Here is a 17345-nt window from a genome sequence, read left to right as displayed (position 1 = left end):
CTCCGGATGGTACGGGACCGGACCGGACCACCGGACCGGACCACCGGAACACCGGACCACTCGACCGGACCGGACCGGAACACCGGACCACCCGACCGGACCGGATCGGCACCCCCGACCGGACCGGACCATTTCTTTTCTGATCAGACCCGATGGGTCCCTGTTCAGTCTATAAATGGCGGGGGTTCGTTGGCTGGACTGACCCAACAGTCGCAGGGTTTTTGTTGTTCTCTCCCTTCGGCTGCTGGAGACGTTTCGTCTTTGGGGCAGGGGTCTTCGCGGCCTCTTGCTTCAGTGGGCGTTTCGTCACAGTCTACTTCATCACTTTCGGCTCCTCCCCCTCAAGCTTCCTACACTCCTGCTGTTGAGGAGTTGTCGGGAAGTGAAGAGGAGAGTGAGTCAGAGGACGATGGGGAGGAGGATCAGGGTCGCCCTGAGGTTAACACTGATCCTCTACCCTTGCCGGTTTCTGATGGAACTTCCGAAGCTATGCTTCGTACTTTCCAACAGTACATGACAGACATCACGCGGCGTCTTGACGCCACGGATGCCTCTCTTAAGCGTCTGTCGTCTAGTGTTCCCAACCCTTCGGTTGACACACAGGACGTGGAGTCTGAGGACGAGAGGCAGGAGGCTCTCCCTCGCACAGCTAGAAGGACGTTTGAACAGTTTCAGGACGTCCTTCCCTCCGACGCCCTCTCGTCCTTGGAGTCCGCTTCGGCCCGGGCGCGGGAGGCACACGCCGCGTCTGCCGGCGGCTCGTTTTATGAACGATCCGGCCGCCAGCAATTCGCGTTCCACCCTAGTCTTAGTGCCACGGTGGAAGCGGCAGCACATCGCCTGAGGAGTACAGATTCACGTGCAAACGCGACCTATGTTCCTCGGGAGGACGCGGATTCAGTGCCGTGCTTTCCTTCGGGAGGCGCACCTCCACTGTTTCCTCGTGTCCAATCTGTTTCGTCCCTCCCTTTTCCCTTTGACTCTCGAACTCTCCCTTTCCAGACTTCGAGTGTTCAGGGTGGGGCTGACGGTGATGTGTTCGTTGGGGAGGTGCCTTCGGTCAAGAAGGTGGAACTGAGCTCTGCTTCGTTCCACAATCTTGAGGCCACCGTTTCTTCCATTGTCGAGGCCCAATCACAGGCCTTGACATGGATGAGCACGCTGTCCACACTGTTGGACCCTCCCGATCGGGCAGAGTCCGATTCCACTCGGGTCCTTGACACGGTTCGAGTGGATCGGGCTTTGCATGCCGTGCGATCGTGCGTGACGACTGCGGCAGAATTGGCCATTGGAACACGGGTCCACTTGTTGGCCCTGTTCCGTGATCATTTTCTGGCTACTTCTTTAGTGCCTCCGGATATGAGGAAGAGTCTGAGGAACACGTTTCCTCAGCCTTCTTCCCTTTTTCATCCGGGCACTGTCCGTTCTGTGGTGGAGTCCACACGCCAGAGGAACACTGATTCTCTGATGGTTGGCCTCGCTGCTTCGGCGACGTCGGCGGGGAGTAAGAGAAGTGCTACAGTCACCTCCAGCTCCCAGCCTCAGAAGAAGAAGAAGAAGAAGCCAGTTTCACTGCCTCCTTCTTCCTCCTCTCAGGCGCCTGTCGCGTTCCCCCCTGCGGCCCCGGCTTCTCGTGCTCCCAAGCGCAAGAAGAAGGGTGCTCAGACAGGTAAGGGTAAGCAGCACCACCAGGGGGGTGGTCGCAAGCCTGCGCCTGCCCGCCAGCAGAATTTTCAGTGAGTCCCGGCCCTACGTTGACGCCCCCTCAAGTTGCCCCTCTTTCGTCCGTCGGTTCCCTTTTTCGGGCCCGCGACATGTGGGGCAGACTGGTCTCCAACCAGTTTATCTTGAGGGTGGTGGGGTCGGGGTTTTCTCTACCGCTGTCGTCACAACCTCCATTGTCCGCTCTACCTTTGACGTTCCCCCCTCCTCGAGACCCTGCCAGATGGCAGGCTCTTCAAGACGAGGTGAACTCGTTGGTCGAGAAGAAGGCTGTCTACCCCCTTTCTCAGCCTTCTCCGGGGTTCTACTCCCGCCTGTTCACCGTCCCCAAAAAGGACGGCAGGTTCAGGCCGGTGTTGGACCTCTCCACCTTGAACTTGTACCTTCGCAGGTGCAAGTTCAAGATGGAAACCCCTTCGTCGGTCCGGTTGGCCATCCGGCCAAACGATTGGGCCACGTCTGTGGACCTCCAGGATGCTTACTTCCACATCCTGGTGGCCCCGGGGTACCGACATCTGCTCCGGTTTGTTTGGGAGGGCACAGTGTTCGAGTTTCGGGCCCTCCCATTCGGCCTGTCCTTGGCCCCGCTGATTTTTACAAAGGTGGTCAAGGAGCTGGCGGCGTTGGTCAGAGCTCAGGGTGTGCGTCTGCGTCAATATTTGGACGATTGGCTCACCCTGGCCCAGTCTCGCGATCAATGCCTCCAACACACCCGGCAGGTCCTGGAACGGACCCATGCTTTGGGGTTCCAGATACAGTGGCACAAGTCAGACCTCGTGCCAGCCCAGCAGTTTTGCTACTTGGGGATGGCGTTCGACACAGTGCTTTACACTGTGTCTCCCTCCCCGGACAGAATCCTCTCCCTGAGGCGAAAGATCCTCTCCATTCAGGCTTGCCGCGCTGTTCCTCACAGGCGGCTGGCGGAACTGTTGGGTTCCATGGAGTCTGTCGCTCTGCTGCTGCCCCTTGCAAGGCTACACAAACGTCCCCTGCAACGGGCAGTAGCAGATCGGACTTCCAGGCCTCTCGATTACACCGAGTTGGTCCAGATCGGGCCTTGGTTTCACGAGGCTGTAGTCCAATGGCTGGACCCGATCTGGCTCAACTCTGCGGTGCCTATCCAACCGAGACGGCCGTCTCTCTTCCTGTACACCGACGCTTCTACGCGGGGTTGGGGGGCCCACCTGGACCTGCACGAGGCCCAGGGGGTCTGGACCCAGGAGGAGTCCCTCCTACACATCAACTTTCTAGAGTTGGAGGCGGTTCGTCGGGCTCTGCTGGAGTTTCGCCTCCTGATTCGGGATCAGGATGTGTTGGTCCACGGGGACAACACCACATGCCTAGCTTACCTTCGCCACCAGGGGGGCACCAATTCTCGGTCCCTCTCCCTGTTAGCGGAGGAGATTCTGCTCTGGTGCCAGACCAATCAGGTCCGGATGTCAGTCCAATTCGTTCCGGGGAAACTGAACGCCCTGGCCGACATTCTCAGTCGGGGCGATCAGGTTCTCCCCACAGAATGGACCATCGCTCACAACGTTCTACGGCGTCTGTGGGCAAGGTGGGACCGTCCTCTGATCGATCTGTTCGCAACTCGATTCAGCGCTCGGCTTCCCAGGTACGTCAGCCCCTTTCGAGACACGAATGCGTTCCACGTGGACGCATTCACTCTCTCGTGGAGGCTCCTCGATGCTTACGCCTATCCCCCGACATCTCTGATTCCGAGGGTACTGGCAAAGTATCTGCAGGAACGGCCAAGACTGATTTTGGTCGCGCCTTACTGGCCAACAGCTCCGTGGTTTCCAGATCTTCGCGGTCTCACCCACGTAGACCCTCTACCTCTGAATCTGGACGGGGGAAGTCTGCTCCAGCCTCGATCAGGCCTCCCTCATCCACGTCCAGAGAGTCTGTGCTTGACCGCATGGCTCTTGTGCGCTCCAAACTGCTTGCACTAGGATTGCACAAGAGTTCAGTAGAGTTTTCCTTGAACGCTAAGAGGCGATCAACTAATCAGCTCTATGACTTACGCTGGAGAGCTTGGGCCTCCTTCGCCTTGTCCAAGGGGATAGAGCCGCTTTATCCCTCAACACAGGACTTGGCCAACTTCCTGGTGGAAGTGTATCAAAAGAAGAGTCTTTCTTCTAAGACTCTTCTTGGATACAAATCTGCCATCACTTCCACGATTGCGGCTGCTACTGGTCGCAGACCTGAACACTTGATCAGTTCCTCCCTCATTGCTAATGTCCTTTCGGGTATTAGCAATGCAGCGGTGTCTAAACCTCGGGTTTCATTTCCCAAGTGGGATGTCTTCCTGGTTCTCAAACTCCTGCGTAGCAAGGAGTTTGAACCCCTGGCAGGCATTAGTATCAAGTTCCTGACTTTTAAGACTGTGTTCCTCATCGCTTTAGCCACTTGCCGTAGACTCAGTGGTATTCAAGCTTTGAGTGGCCTGGAATTTGACATTGAGTTCACCACACATCAGGTGACGTTGGCTTTCCTACCAGACTTTCGAGCCAAGAATCAGAATGCCTCGGAGTTGTCCAAACCAGTAGTCATTCAAGCCTTGGCTCCCACTCTTGAACATGATGACCCTGATCGCTTCCTCTGCCCAGTACGTGCCCTTAGAGTGTACCTGGATAGAACACGTAGCTTTCGGTCTTCTAAGCGGTCACTGTTTGTCTCGCTTAATCCGAAGTACCAATCGGATATTTCTAGACAAACTTTAGCTCGTTGGCTGACCTTGCTTATCAAACAGGCTTATGTTCATGCTCAAGTGGATGTGGTCCCTGACATCAGGGCACACGAGATTCGGGCTATCGGCTCCTCGTTGGCGCACGTGCGGGGTGCCTCGCTCCAAAGCATAATGGCGGTCGCGTTCTGGAAGACTCCAGCCACGTTTATTAACCACTATATGCGAGACTTTTCCAGTCTCAGGCTTGACCAGTCGTATGGCATTGCCAAAGCAGTGGTTGCCAGCATGGTCACGTCAGTCTAAGGTATTTTTCTTGGGTATATTTTCTTTTACAGTAGTACTGTTCGAAAATTGCCTGGGTATCTTAATCCTTGGATTTAAGTGATTTTGATTAAGGAGTTTAATACTCTACATATCACCCTCACACCACTCTGGTATTCTGTGCAAGAATAGTACTGTCGAGGTAAGTGTTATATTGACTGTAAGGCTTCTTTTTAAGCCTACTGTCTATATGATACTTACCGAGACAGTACTATTAGAGTTTCCCTCCCGCCTCCCCTCTTGATATGTTATGGGCTTTTTGAGGGTCTGCAGCTCATAAAGAAAGAGGACGCGCCACCTACATCCTGTAAGGGGGAAGCACTCAGACAGTGCTTGGGATCCACGGTGGCGCATGGTTATGGGAGATAATTGTACCCACGCAGCGTTTTGTCCAATTTTTTCGGCCTATAATAGATAATGTGCAAGAATAGTACTGTCTCGGTAAGTATCATATAGACAGTAGGCTTAAAAAGAAGCCTTACATTCTTACACATCTTTCTCCAGGTCGGATCACTGATATCAAAATGCAAAACTTTTTCCTGCAAACCTATCTCCAGGTGATATCGATGATTTTAGAGTGTAAAAGTTTGTTCACTCAACGTTCTCCAGGTCTGCCTCAAGACTTGAAGGACAACCTGATGTCATCCGCCGCACCATCCACCCGTGCGGCTGTTGCCACCCCCTCCACACCACCTGGCCAGCGAAAGTCCGCCAAGCCTATGTCTGTGCTGACCAGTTCACTCACTTCCAAAGGTAAAATGAAAGACTGCGGAAAAAGTAGACCTTCTTTTTCATCTCTATAAATAGTATAATATGCTGTGGTGTTTATATTGATTGGCACTGGGTGCTCGGCGTGAAGCAGCTGACAGATGGCTGCATCCATTTTAAAGTGTTGACAGCTGTACAAATGTTTTTAGCTTCTGCTCTGTGCATTAGGAGTGTAAACTACTGAAGACAGCACACCTTGGACAGCAGTGAAAGATTGGTGTAGTTGCTTCAGCCCCTGACACTACTACCCCCCCCCCCCCCCCCACCCCCTGGTTTCTGAAGTTGTGTGTGTGCATGAGTGGTGGGTTTTTCCTCTTTTTGTTTTTTTCTTTCTGCTTTCGAGAACCATTCTTGGTAGCTGTGTTAGAGAAATGAAACGTGAAGATTGTACATACTTGTATTTAACTTTTGTAACTGTTATTTTTCGCTCAGTTTCATCGAGGTCATCCAAAGCCTTGAAAGTAGCTTCCCCAGCACAGATGAAAGAGCCAGTGGGAAAGATCTCAATAGAGACACAGTGCTAAACATTTAAAATATATTTATCATCATGAAGACAGTATCTTATTTTGAAATACCTTTATTTTATTTTGGACTCAGTTTCATCAAGGTCATCTCAAGCACTGAAAGTAGCTGCCCCTGCACAGGTGAACCTGCCTGTGGGGAAGATCTCGCTGGAGACGCGCTTACCCTTCGCTCCCACACGCCCCCAGTGCAACAGCATCCTGCATCTCTTTGGCGCCTGGCTCTTCGACGCTGCCTTGGCTGGCGTCAAGTTACATCCTTCTCATGCTGCACCAGGTAGGATCTGGGTAGGATGATGTGAACTCTGTGTGTGTGTTTCTCTGTCTGTGTGTATGTCTGTCTGTCTGCCCATCTGTCTGTCTGTGTGTCTGTCAGTGCAACAGCATCCTGCATCTCTTTGGTGCCTGGCTCTTCGACGCTGCCTTGGCTGGCGTCAAGTTACATCCTTCTCATGCTGCACCAGGTATGTTGTGAACTCTTGTCTCTGCGTGTGTGTGTGTGTGTGTGTGTGTGTGTGTGTGTGTGTGTGTGTGTGTGTGTGTGTGTGTGTCAGTGCAACAGCATCTTGCATCTCTTTGGTGCCTGGCTCTTCGACGCTGCCTTGGCTGGCGTCAAGTTACATCCTTCTCATGCTGCACCAGGTAGGATGTGAGCTGTGTGTGTGTGTGTGGGGGGAGAGAAATAAAGGGAAGTAAGCGCTCTTAATGCATTCAACATGTGCAATAGAGTAAGTGAGAGTAATGTGGAACCAGTCTCTCGTCACCTGAGAGAAGAACAAGCACTGAAATCAACAACGGACTCTCATTCTTGGTTTAAGTTTTGTTTAAGATTCTGTGTGTGTTAGTATGTGTGTCTCTCTGTGTGTGTGTGTGTGTGTGTCGGTCTGTCTGTGTGTGTGTGTGTGTCTCTGTGTGTGTGTGTGTCGGTCTGTGTGTGTGTGTCTGTGTGTGTGTGTGTGTGTGTGTGTGTGTCCGTCTGTCTGTCTGTTTGAGTGGGGAAAGGGGGCCACAATATGTTAGGCTCTTTGCTTCATGTTGCCTGATTGGTTCGGGATACATTGACCCATTTGATTTTGTTGCTGTACTGAGTTTGTGTTTCCGGGTGTGAGAGGAAATGTGAGTGTGTGTGTGAGTGTTTCATGAATTAGAATCTTTCTACACCAAGACTGGTGTAATTAACCCTATTAATTAAACATCAATCTGATATTCGTTAATATGTGTCCTTTCTAGTGTCAAAAGAGCGACGGACCAGCTCTTTCATAGAGTCCAAGCAGCAGTCGCTCTCTATGGATCTGCATGCTTACCACCCGTTGGGCAGTGACAACACCTATGAGCGAGGACGAGCTGAGGCCTGTGGCGCCCTCTGCAGGATCTTCTGCGCTCACAAAACGAAGGAGGAAATTTTGCCTGTGTACTACTCGCGGTTTTACCTAATCATGTACTATGGCTTGCAGACAGAGGAGGTTAGTAGTTGATGTTTTTGAGGAACAGTGACTGGCCTGTAATGTGACATGGGAAAGTTTCCCCAGGTGACATTTTTTCCCACGTGACATTATAGGCCAGTCACTAGCGAGGGTGTGTGTCTCATACACGCGTACAGGAACCACGTATCGTAACTTTGTCCGAGACAAACAAGGGTACTCACTCTTTCACAACCCATACTACAATCCTGACAGAGTTATTTCCGAAAATCGTCTATTGGCTAAAATTTGAGTCTGCATTATATGTACCCCTTCGCAGATGGTAGCGGACCCACAACTTTTTTACAGTGATAAGTACCAGAAAAGACCTGTCGCCTTTTTCTTCTTCTTTTTTTGTTTTTTTTTTTTTGGGGGGGGGGGGGGGGGGGGGTACCTAGCATAATAACATTAAAGGAAATGAAAGTAGTTTGGTTGCCTGAAGCATTTTTAAAATTACATTGAAAAATTCCAAATAGTTAAAGCGATATCAGCATTTAAAGACCCTTCTGTAAGTTTGCTTCCTTTTTTAGGTTTGTCTGTAATTCTTCTCTCTTTTCATTTGCATTCATTTTGTAGGTTAGTAAGTGTTCTGAATTTTCACAAATACAATGTACTTATTCACACTTTTGTGTTTTTTCTCTCTTCTTTCAGCCTGAGATCAGTGGAGAGGTGTTGACGAGCATTTTGTTCAACTCCTGTGACCTGCTGCGCACGGATCTGGCAGGAGTTCAGATCCTGACGCCATACATCCTGAAGGCTCTGGAGCTGGTCCTGAGCCGCACCAGTGCTGAGTTCAAGTGAGGGTTTTGTTTGTGGAGAGAGTAAGATAAAGCTGTGGAGCTCGTAAAAAATTTTAATTGTTTTTTAATTTAATTTTAGTTCTCTTACTTTTTGTGTATGCCTTTGTTTCTTCCTTTGTTTCTTTATTTCATTCTTGCTTTCTGGCTTCCTTGTATTTTTGTTTGCTTCCTCTCTTGCTGTGGAGCAGGTCGTTAGCTGCATGATCCCTGTGTTCAAGTAAGGGTTTTGTTTGTGGAGAGTAAGATGGTTTTGGAGCCCTTACCTTTTTCTTCTGTTTAAAACAATTTGTTTAACTTTTTTTCATGCTTTTGTTCCTTTTTACATTTAGTCAAGTTTTGACTAAATGTTTTAACATAGAGGGGGAATTGAGACGAGGGTCGTGGTGTATGTGTGTCTGTGTGTCTGTGTGTGTGTGTGTCTGTGTGTGTGTGTAGAGCGATTCAGACTAAACTACTGGACCGATCTTTATGAAATTTGACATGAGAGTTCCTGGGAATGATATCCCCGGACGGTTTTTTTTCTTTTTTTTTCGATAAATACCTTTGATGACGTCATATCCGGCTTTTTGTAAAAGTTGAGGCGGCACTGTCACACCCTCATTTTTTAATCAAATTGATTGAAATTTTGGCAAAACATTCTTTGACGAAGGCCGGACTTTGGTACATGTATTGCATTTCAGCTTGGTGGCTTAAAAAATAATTAATGAATTTGGACATTAAAGATTGGAAACTTGTCATTAAAAAAAAAATTTTTTGGAACGATCCAAAAACAATTTCATCTTATTCTTCGTTATTTTCTGATTCCAAAAACATATACATATGTTCTATTTGGATTACAAACAAGCTCTAAAAATTAAAAATATGAAAATTATGATTAAAATTAATTGTCCGAAATCGATTTAGAAACAATTTCATCTTATTCCTTGTCGGTCCCTGATTCCAAAAACATATAGATATGATATGTTTGGATTAAAAACAAACTCAGTACGCTAAAAAGAATAGTGATACAGAAAAGTGTGTTATCCTGCTCAGCGCGACCATTACCGCACTGTTCGGCTTGTCGATTTCACTGCCTTTGCCACGAACGGTGGACTGACGAAACTACGAGTATGCGGTCTTGGTGAAAAAATGCAGTGCTTTCAGTTTCATTCTGTGAGTTCAACAGCCTGACTAAATGTTGTTATTTCGCCTTGCGCGACTTTTCTTTTGTTCTTTCTTGCTTGCTTAATCTCTTGCTTTCTTTCTTGTTTTTTTTTATTTTTTTTTTTACTTGTGTGCTTGCTTGATTTCTCTCTTGCTTTTTTGGCTTCTTTTATTTACTTTCTTTCTTCGAATCTTATCTCTCTTTTTTTCCCCAAAAGATATGTTTATGAATTTGTAGGGTAGAAGGCATGTCGAGTCTCTTGATAAATATGTTATGTTGTATACCACAATATTTTTCTGTTGAAATGAGGCAAATTATGCTTGATGGAGGCACTGCATAGTTTAATTGTGCTTTGTGAAAAAAACATTGAAAAAACATGTACAACTTCAGAGTAATGGTTTTTGTTAAATTGTATTGCTGTTGCTGTTGTTGTTGTTTGAGTGAGTTGTGTGTTGGCAGACTTGACTTGACGGATGACTGATTGCGTTAGTGAGACTGTGATCATACTCATAATAATCATACTCACTTATTTTCTTATGATGTTTTTATTTTTTTTTTATCATGCATTCTTATTCTTTTGATTGGAAATGAGTATTGTTACAATATAATTTCCATATGGATTAATAAATTTGAGTTGAGTTGAGTTGAGTTAAATAAAACATAAGTGTGTATTTGTGTGCAGAATGAGTGAGCAGATCTCTTACATCGAGCTGAGGAAGGCCTGTGTACACCTCCTCCTCTCCATTCTGTGTCTTCCTCTGCACTTCAAGGATCTGGAGATCCAAGGTAAGACCCAACAGATAATAGACAAACTCTGAAAATAACTCTGTCAGGTGTGTATGGGATGTGGGACGGGGATGTAGCTCAGTCGGTAGCGCGCTGGATTTGTATCCAGTTGGCCGCTGTCAGCGTGAGTTCGTCCCCACGTTCGGCGAGAGATTTATTTCTCAGAGTCAACTTTGTGTGCAGACTCTCCTCGGTGTCCGAACACCCCCGTGTGTACACGCAAGCACAAGACCAAGTGCGCACGAAAAAGATCCTGTAATCCATGTCGGAGTTCGGTGGGTTATAGAAACACGAAAATACCCAGCATACTTCCTCCGAAAACGGCGTATGGCTGCCCTAAATGGCGGGGTAAAAAACGGTCATACACGTAAAATTCCACTCGTGCAAAAAACACGAGTGTACGTGGGAGTTTCAGCCCACGAACGCAGAAGAAGAAGAAGTATGGGATGCAAAAGATTGCATACTATTGAGTTTGGTGAGTCAAACTTTCCCACATGACATTATAAGCCAGTCGCTAGCAAGGGGTGCACAAGTTGAAAGCTTGCCTTACAAAAAGCACGAGTATTCACTCTTTGACAACCCATACAAACTGCCCACCTGGGAACCCAAACGATTTCGCTGTATTTTGTATGCTTGATTGTCCAAAGTATGATCAGTACTGTCTGTGGAAAAATTCCCTCCGTTTTAAGACTATTACCCTTTTTAAGAACACATTTTTGGAGGTCTTGAAATAGGAGTTACACTGTGACTGACAGGTGACTGACAGGTGACTGACGTAGCTGCGCGTTGTTTTCAGACATCTTGTCCACCACTAACGTGGTCACCAAGGAGCAGCCCAGAACCTTCCTGTCCCTGAAGAATCGCATCATTGACCTGCTGCGTATCGCTCTCACCAACGAGACGGACCCCACCAACACACAGATGCTTCTCGGTAAGTTTGTAAATTAGAGATGCAAGAAACGTTTATATCAAATTGAAGCTGCAAGAAACGTTAAGATCAAAGTGTGGATAGTATCTTCTTTCACTGCCATATCAACATTTTTGTTTCAGGGAGTTGTGTATTTACTTCAGATATCTTTTTGTCCTGAATTTTAACAACCTTGTTTCTACTTGATCACATTCTTGATTTGAATGCAGAGGATAAGTTAATATTGGTGAATGCTGGATGTTCTGAACAAAATTACCAGCAGCTTTAAATATGCTGTCATTTTTGGCTCACGTAAGTGTAGCCTATGCGATCGTAACTTTGTCTGTCTGTGCGTGCGTTTGTGCGTGCGTGTGTGCGTGTGTGTGTATGTCTGTGGTAGAAACTTTAACATTTCCGAGTCTATGTGTGAGTGGTTATCCAAGACTATGGATAAAGCTCGCATAAGATTACGTCACGGTCAAAAGTGTTTGACGTCAATTAATGCATCATGACTGCATGCCTCCCTGTAGTCTTTCTCTCTCGCGTGGTGTGTGTGGTCTCGGTCATTGTTATTTTGAGCGGGCCGAGACTATTTGGCAGTCGTGTCCCTGTAAGTAGGCTACATGCAGACACAGACAGATCTAGATCTAGTGTCTCTCTTTCTTGCACAGTCGTCACCTAAGCTTACTGTGTGTGTGGGTGTGTATGTGTGACGGAGTGATTGAGTTTGTGTTACTGTTTGTCTATTTCTTACGTGAGCCTTGAAGGCTTCGCCTCTTGTTTATATTTAGTCAAGTTTTGACTAAATATTTTAACATCGAGGGGGAATCGAAACGAGGGTCGTGGTGTATGTGCGTGTGTGTGTGTGTGTGTGTGTCTGTGTGTGTGTGTGTGTGTGTGTGTGTGTGTGTGTGTGTGTGTGTGTGTGTGTGTGTGTGTGTGTAGAGCGATTCAGACTAAACTACTGGACCGATCTTTATGAAATTTGACATGAGAGTTCCTGGGTATGAAATCCCCGAACGTTTTTTTCTTTTTTTTGATAAATGTCTTTGATGACGTCATATCCGGCTTTTCGTGAAAGTTGAGGCGGCACTGTCACGCCCTCATTTTTCAACCAAATTGGTTGAAATTTTGGTCAAGTAATCTTCGACGAAGCCCGGACTTCGGTATTGCATTTCAGCTTGGTGGCTTAAAAATTAATTAATGACTTTGGTCATTAAAAATCTGAAAATTGTAAAAAAAAATAAAAATTTATAAAACGATCCAAATTTACGTTTATCTTATTCTCCATCATTTGCTGGTTCCAAAAACATATAAATATGTTATATTCGGATTAAAAACAAGCTCTGAAAATTAAATATATAAAAATTATTATCAAAATTAAATTGTCGAAATCAATTTAAAAACACTTTCATCTTATTCCTTGTCGGTTCCTGATTCCAAAAACATATAGATATGATATGTTTGGATTAAAAACACGCTCAGAAAGTTAAAACAAAGAGAGGTACAGAAAAGCGTGCTATCCTTCTTACCGCAACTACTACCCCGCTCTTCTTGTCAATTTCACTGCCTTTGCCATGAGCGGTGGACTGACGATGCTACGAGTATACGGTCTTGCTGAAAAATGGCATTGCGTTCAGTTTCATTCTGTGAGTTCGACAGCTACTTGACTAAATATTGTATTTTCGCCTTACGCGACTTGTTTTTTTTGCACAGCACCACGGGTCAACTGGTCACGAAACTTATTTATTCTAAAAATGTCAAGGGGACTTGCATTTCCATGATGAAATACTGTATTCTCTAGATTGAGACAAACTGAAAGGTATGCTGCAATTATCCCCCATGCCCCAGAGAATACTCAGATCTAAAAATATTGAAAGCTTGACATTTTAGATGTGACACTATTTGAAATATGCAAGTTGTTTATAAGTTGCGATGACTATGTGTTAGGTGGTCTGATGCTGGTTGTGCAAGACCTTGCCACGTGCGAGGAGACGGAATCCATGACTGTTCAGCCAGGGCAGGACACGTCAGACTCGGACGTCAACCCAGGTACACTTCTAACGAGCTCTTACCTGTACCAGTCTTTGTTTACCATTAGATGGTTTTCCACCTGTCGTAATTTCTTTCATGTACTCTGATTTACCCCCTTGCTCCTCGCCCTACCTATTCTCTCTCATCATCTCAAAATTAGCACTATCAGGCTTTCTTCAACCTACTTGTCTTCTGATTTTCTATGTCAACTTCTTATCTCTTCTTATATCTCTACATGTCTCTTGTTTGTAACCCTCTACCTTTTTGTCCTGAAACAGCTCTTCAGTAACTATTTGTAATTTTGTAATTGTTGTAAATATTTTTTATTTTTACTGAACAGCTGTCTTTCAGATTCTGTGAACGCTGCAGAATCAGCTCAGTAGTGTGGCTCAATGAAACTATGACTATGTGCTTCTTTCCCATTGGCTGGCTAGAACCTCGCGCCAGCACTTCATCAGGTGACTCCGGTCCCCATGACAACGTCCCAACCAGTCGTCAGTCGGTTCCGCCGCGAGACCTTGGTAACCACTGCTCACTCTTGGCTTGTGGATGCTAAACTTAGTTGTCTTTCTTGGTAACTTCTTGGTTGTTTCACTCTCCTGTGCTTTTCCAGTCGACTTCTGTATTCCTTTGGCCTGCATCCTTTAGTTGTATTGGTTGGTGATGCTGTTCTCATGTTGTAATTCAGTGGCATGGTGATTTCTTTTCTTGCTGTCGTTTTTCTTGTGAAACTCTGAGTTGCTGCACTGTTCAACTTTTTCCTGGATGTTTCTGGCAGCCGACCGTCTTTGGTGAAGATGTTACTATTCTGTTGAGCTGTGTCTGTTTTGGTTTGAAGCCAAAGTTTAGTTGTGTTGACCAGGCTTTGGTCACTGTGTTATGTTGTACTTTGTTGTGTGTCGTACACAAGGACAGCTTCCAGGGTGGGTTAAGGGTTCTGTTTCGTCATTTATAAACAAGCACTGCCCAAACTTTCCCTTTGTTTTGCAGAATAGCTCTAGCCAATGGGTCTGTGTATTTGGGATGGTTTGTCAGAATAGCTTTAGCCAATGGGTCTGTGCATTTGGGATGTTTTGTCAGAATAGCTCTAGCCAATGGGTCTGTGCATTTGGGATGTTTTGCAGAATAGCTCTAGCCAATGGGTCTGTGCATTTGGGATGTTTTGTCAGAATAGCTCTAGCCAATGGGTCTGTGTATTTGGGATGTTTTGTCAGAATAGCTCTAGCCAATGGGTCTGTGTATTTGGGATGTTTTGTCAGAATAGCTCTAGCCAATGGGTCTGTGTATTTGGGATGGTTTGTCAGAATAGCTCTAGCCAATGGGTCTGTGTATTTGGGATGTTTTGTCAGAATAGCTCTAGCCAGTGGGTCTGTGTATTTGGGATGTTTTGTCAGAATAGCTCTAGCCAATGGGTCTGTGTATTTGGGATGGTTTGTCAGAATAGCTCTAGCCAATGGGTCTGTGCATTTGGGATGGTTTGCAGAATAGCTCTAGCCAATGGGTCTGTGTATTTGGGATGGTTTGTCAGAATAGCTCTAGCCAATGGGTCTGTGTATTTGGGATGTTTTGTCAGAATAGCTCTAGCCAATGGGGCTGTGTATTTGGGATGGTTTGTCAGAATAGCTCTAGCCAATGGGTCTGTGCATTTGGGATGTTTTGCAGAATAGCTCTAGCCAATGGGTCTGTGTATTTGGGATGTTTTGCAGAATAGCTCTAGCCAATGGGTCTGTGTATTTGGGATGTTTTGTCAGAATAGCTCTAGCCAATGGGTCTGTGTATTTGGGATGTTTTGCAGAATAGCTCTAGCCAATGGGTCTGTGTATTTGGGATGGTTTGTCAGAATAGCTCTAGCCAATGGGTCTGTGTATTTGGGATGGTTTGTCAGAATTGCTCTAGCCAATGGGTCTGTGTATTTGGGATGTTTTGTCAGAATAGCTCTAGCCAATGGGTCTGTGTATTTGGGATGGTTTGTCAGAATAGCTCTAGCCAATGGGTCTGTGTATTTGGGATGTTTTGCATAATAGCTCTAGCCAATGGGTTTGTGTATTTGGGATGTTTTGTCAGAATGAGTATAGTTTGTGTTATTTTGTGTGTCTGTCTGTTTGATTGTCTAATGCTTCTGTTTTGACAAACTAGTATTTGAGAATACTCATGTTGTTTGTTTGCATGGCCTAGGTATGCTCTTGTAATGCAAAGCAACTGATACTGTACGGAGTATTGACTGGTTACAATGTAGGTAATGACTGGATGGAATATAAGTAGTGACTGGATGGAATATAAGTAGTGACTGGATGGAATATAAGTAGTGACTGGATGGAATATAAGTAGTGACTGGATGGAATATAAGTAGTGATCGGATTAGATGCTTAATCTCTGCATGTAGTGTTTACACAGCCAAGTACGTGTGGGTGTAATTTGTTATCTTGTAACACTGCCGTGGAAAGTAGCAACATAACTTAACACTTTCTACCCCACCTATGTTGACCAAGTTTTTTTTAGCCAAGACCAGTTGTGCTGCAGCAGGTCACTCAGAATTGTAGTAACTGTGTAGTAACTCTGTATCAACACGCTGGAATGCAGGTGTTAGATTGACGTTACAGGAAGCGACTGAAGCTAACAGTCTGAGCGGATATATCCATACCTGGTCAGATAGAGCCATATGAGTGGGTACGGATGTATCCGTACCTGGGAGACAATGAGTTAATTGCAAGAGAATTTGCTGTTGTTGGTTTCATGTAGCCGTTTCCGGAAAAAAACAGTGCAACATATGAATTATAATATTTTCTTTTACAGAGTTTGTTTTTTATTGTTGTGTTTTTCCATTTTACAGTCTTCATTGCATTCCCTTCTCTGTGATTTCTTCAGCATGGTCCATTGATGTCACACGTACAGCATGTCTCCGAGATTTCTGAGTTTTGCTTGCTCTGTACCTTTGAAATTCCTTCCAGTTTGTTAGGGAGTTTTCTCTTCCTTGTGATACATTTATATTGTTGTAAAATCAGGCATTTAAGCAGTTGGCAGCAAGGGACTTGGAATCGTTAAGTTTTCACTGATCTGACGTCTGTGTGAGAGACGGTACAGAAAGGATTCTAATATTGCCATTATCTCCATTTTGACGAATATGGAATTCCCTTTCCTGTTACACAAGTTTTATGAGAATTCACCACCTCTGTTGCTGTTAAAGACACATTTGTTTGGTTTAATTTACACTTTTTTAAACCCCACACAAAGCCTTGTACTTGTAGCTTTAAATTATCACGTCACCAATAACAGCAAAAAGTTCATTTTGTATCCATTATTTTCAGAAAGACCTGTATATCCTGACCTATTTCACTCTAAAGCTGCACATGTGTATATTAGTCTTTGTAAGCAGGGCCTTTCCTTCATGTTTTTCTGATGATATCTGTTTTTAGTTGATGATTAGTGTCACTTCTTATCAAGGTTGTCAAATAGACGTCTTCCTCCTCTACCTCTGCCACACCTCTTGAAAATCCTGTCTGTGGTTTCCAAAAACATCTTCTATTTTACTAACACACATAGACTTTCTGCCATCAGACACAGCACACGGGTTGTTTGGACATGCAACGTCGTTGGTGTGTAACCGCCTCATGGCGTCGTGGAAGACCGACCTCAACACAGCGCTGGCGGCAATGGAGCTTCTTGCCGGGCTTGCCAAGGTCACGGTCACGCCGCCCAACATCCTCATGTGCAAGCGCACCGTCAAATGGATCTGTGATTTCATCGTTTTCCAGGTTGGTTTGTTTGTTTGTTTGTTTGTTTGCTTAACGCCCAGCCGACCACGAAGGGCCATATCAGGGCGGTGCTGCTTTGACATATAACGTGCGCCACACACAAGACAGAAGTCGCAGCACAGGCTTCATGTCTCACCCAGTCACATTATTCTGACACCGGACCAACCAGTCCTAGCACTAACCCCATAATGCCAGATGCCAGGCGGAGCAGCCACTAGATTGCCAATTTTAAAGTCTTAGGTATGACCCGGCCGGGGTTCGAACCCACGACCTCCCGATCACAGGGCGGACGCCTTACCACTAGGCCACCGTGCCGGTAAGGTTTGTTGGTTATTGTTTTGTATCGTCCATTCAACCTATGTGGCTATCCAGGATCGATGCAAGCTTGTTTCCTTTCTCAGTTTTCAGGTAAAGAGGCTTGATACTTAAAAAAAGAATTGT

At 45.9% G+C, this 17345-nt stretch overlaps 1 protein-coding gene across 7 annotated transcripts in view; it reads left to right on the top strand.

Moving 5' to 3' along the window:
* LOC138951852 (ral GTPase-activating protein subunit beta-like) overlaps window positions 1–17345 on the top strand; it is a 56312-nt gene that overhangs the window by 13500 nt on the left and 25467 nt on the right. For 6 of the 7 annotated variants that reach the window (XM_070323412.1, XM_070323413.1, XM_070323408.1 and 3 more), the window contains 9 exons: window positions 5342–5485; window positions 6098–6298; window positions 7252–7484; window positions 8133–8278; window positions 10108–10211; window positions 11008–11142; window positions 13069–13170; window positions 13587–13673; window positions 16708–16904. In XM_070323412.1, coding sequence (XP_070179513.1) covers window positions 5342–5485; window positions 6098–6298; window positions 7252–7484; window positions 8133–8278; window positions 10108–10211; window positions 11008–11142; window positions 13069–13170; window positions 13587–13673; window positions 16708–16904 — 1349 coding nt within the window. The remainder of the gene's footprint in view (window positions 1–5341; window positions 5486–6097; window positions 6299–7251; window positions 7485–8132; window positions 8279–10107; window positions 10212–11007; window positions 11143–13068; window positions 13171–13586; window positions 13674–16707; window positions 16905–17345) is intronic. The other variant, XM_070323411.1, reaches the window with a different exon arrangement.

Source organism: Littorina saxatilis, linkage group LG17 (assembly GCF_037325665.1).
Source record: "Littorina saxatilis isolate snail1 linkage group LG17, US_GU_Lsax_2.0, whole genome shotgun sequence".
In the NCBI taxonomy this organism is placed as follows: Eukaryota; Metazoa; Mollusca; class Gastropoda; order Littorinimorpha; family Littorinidae; genus Littorina; species Littorina saxatilis.
Note: the sequence above shows the minus strand (reverse complement) of the source record. Positions and strands in the feature narration are given on the sequence as shown.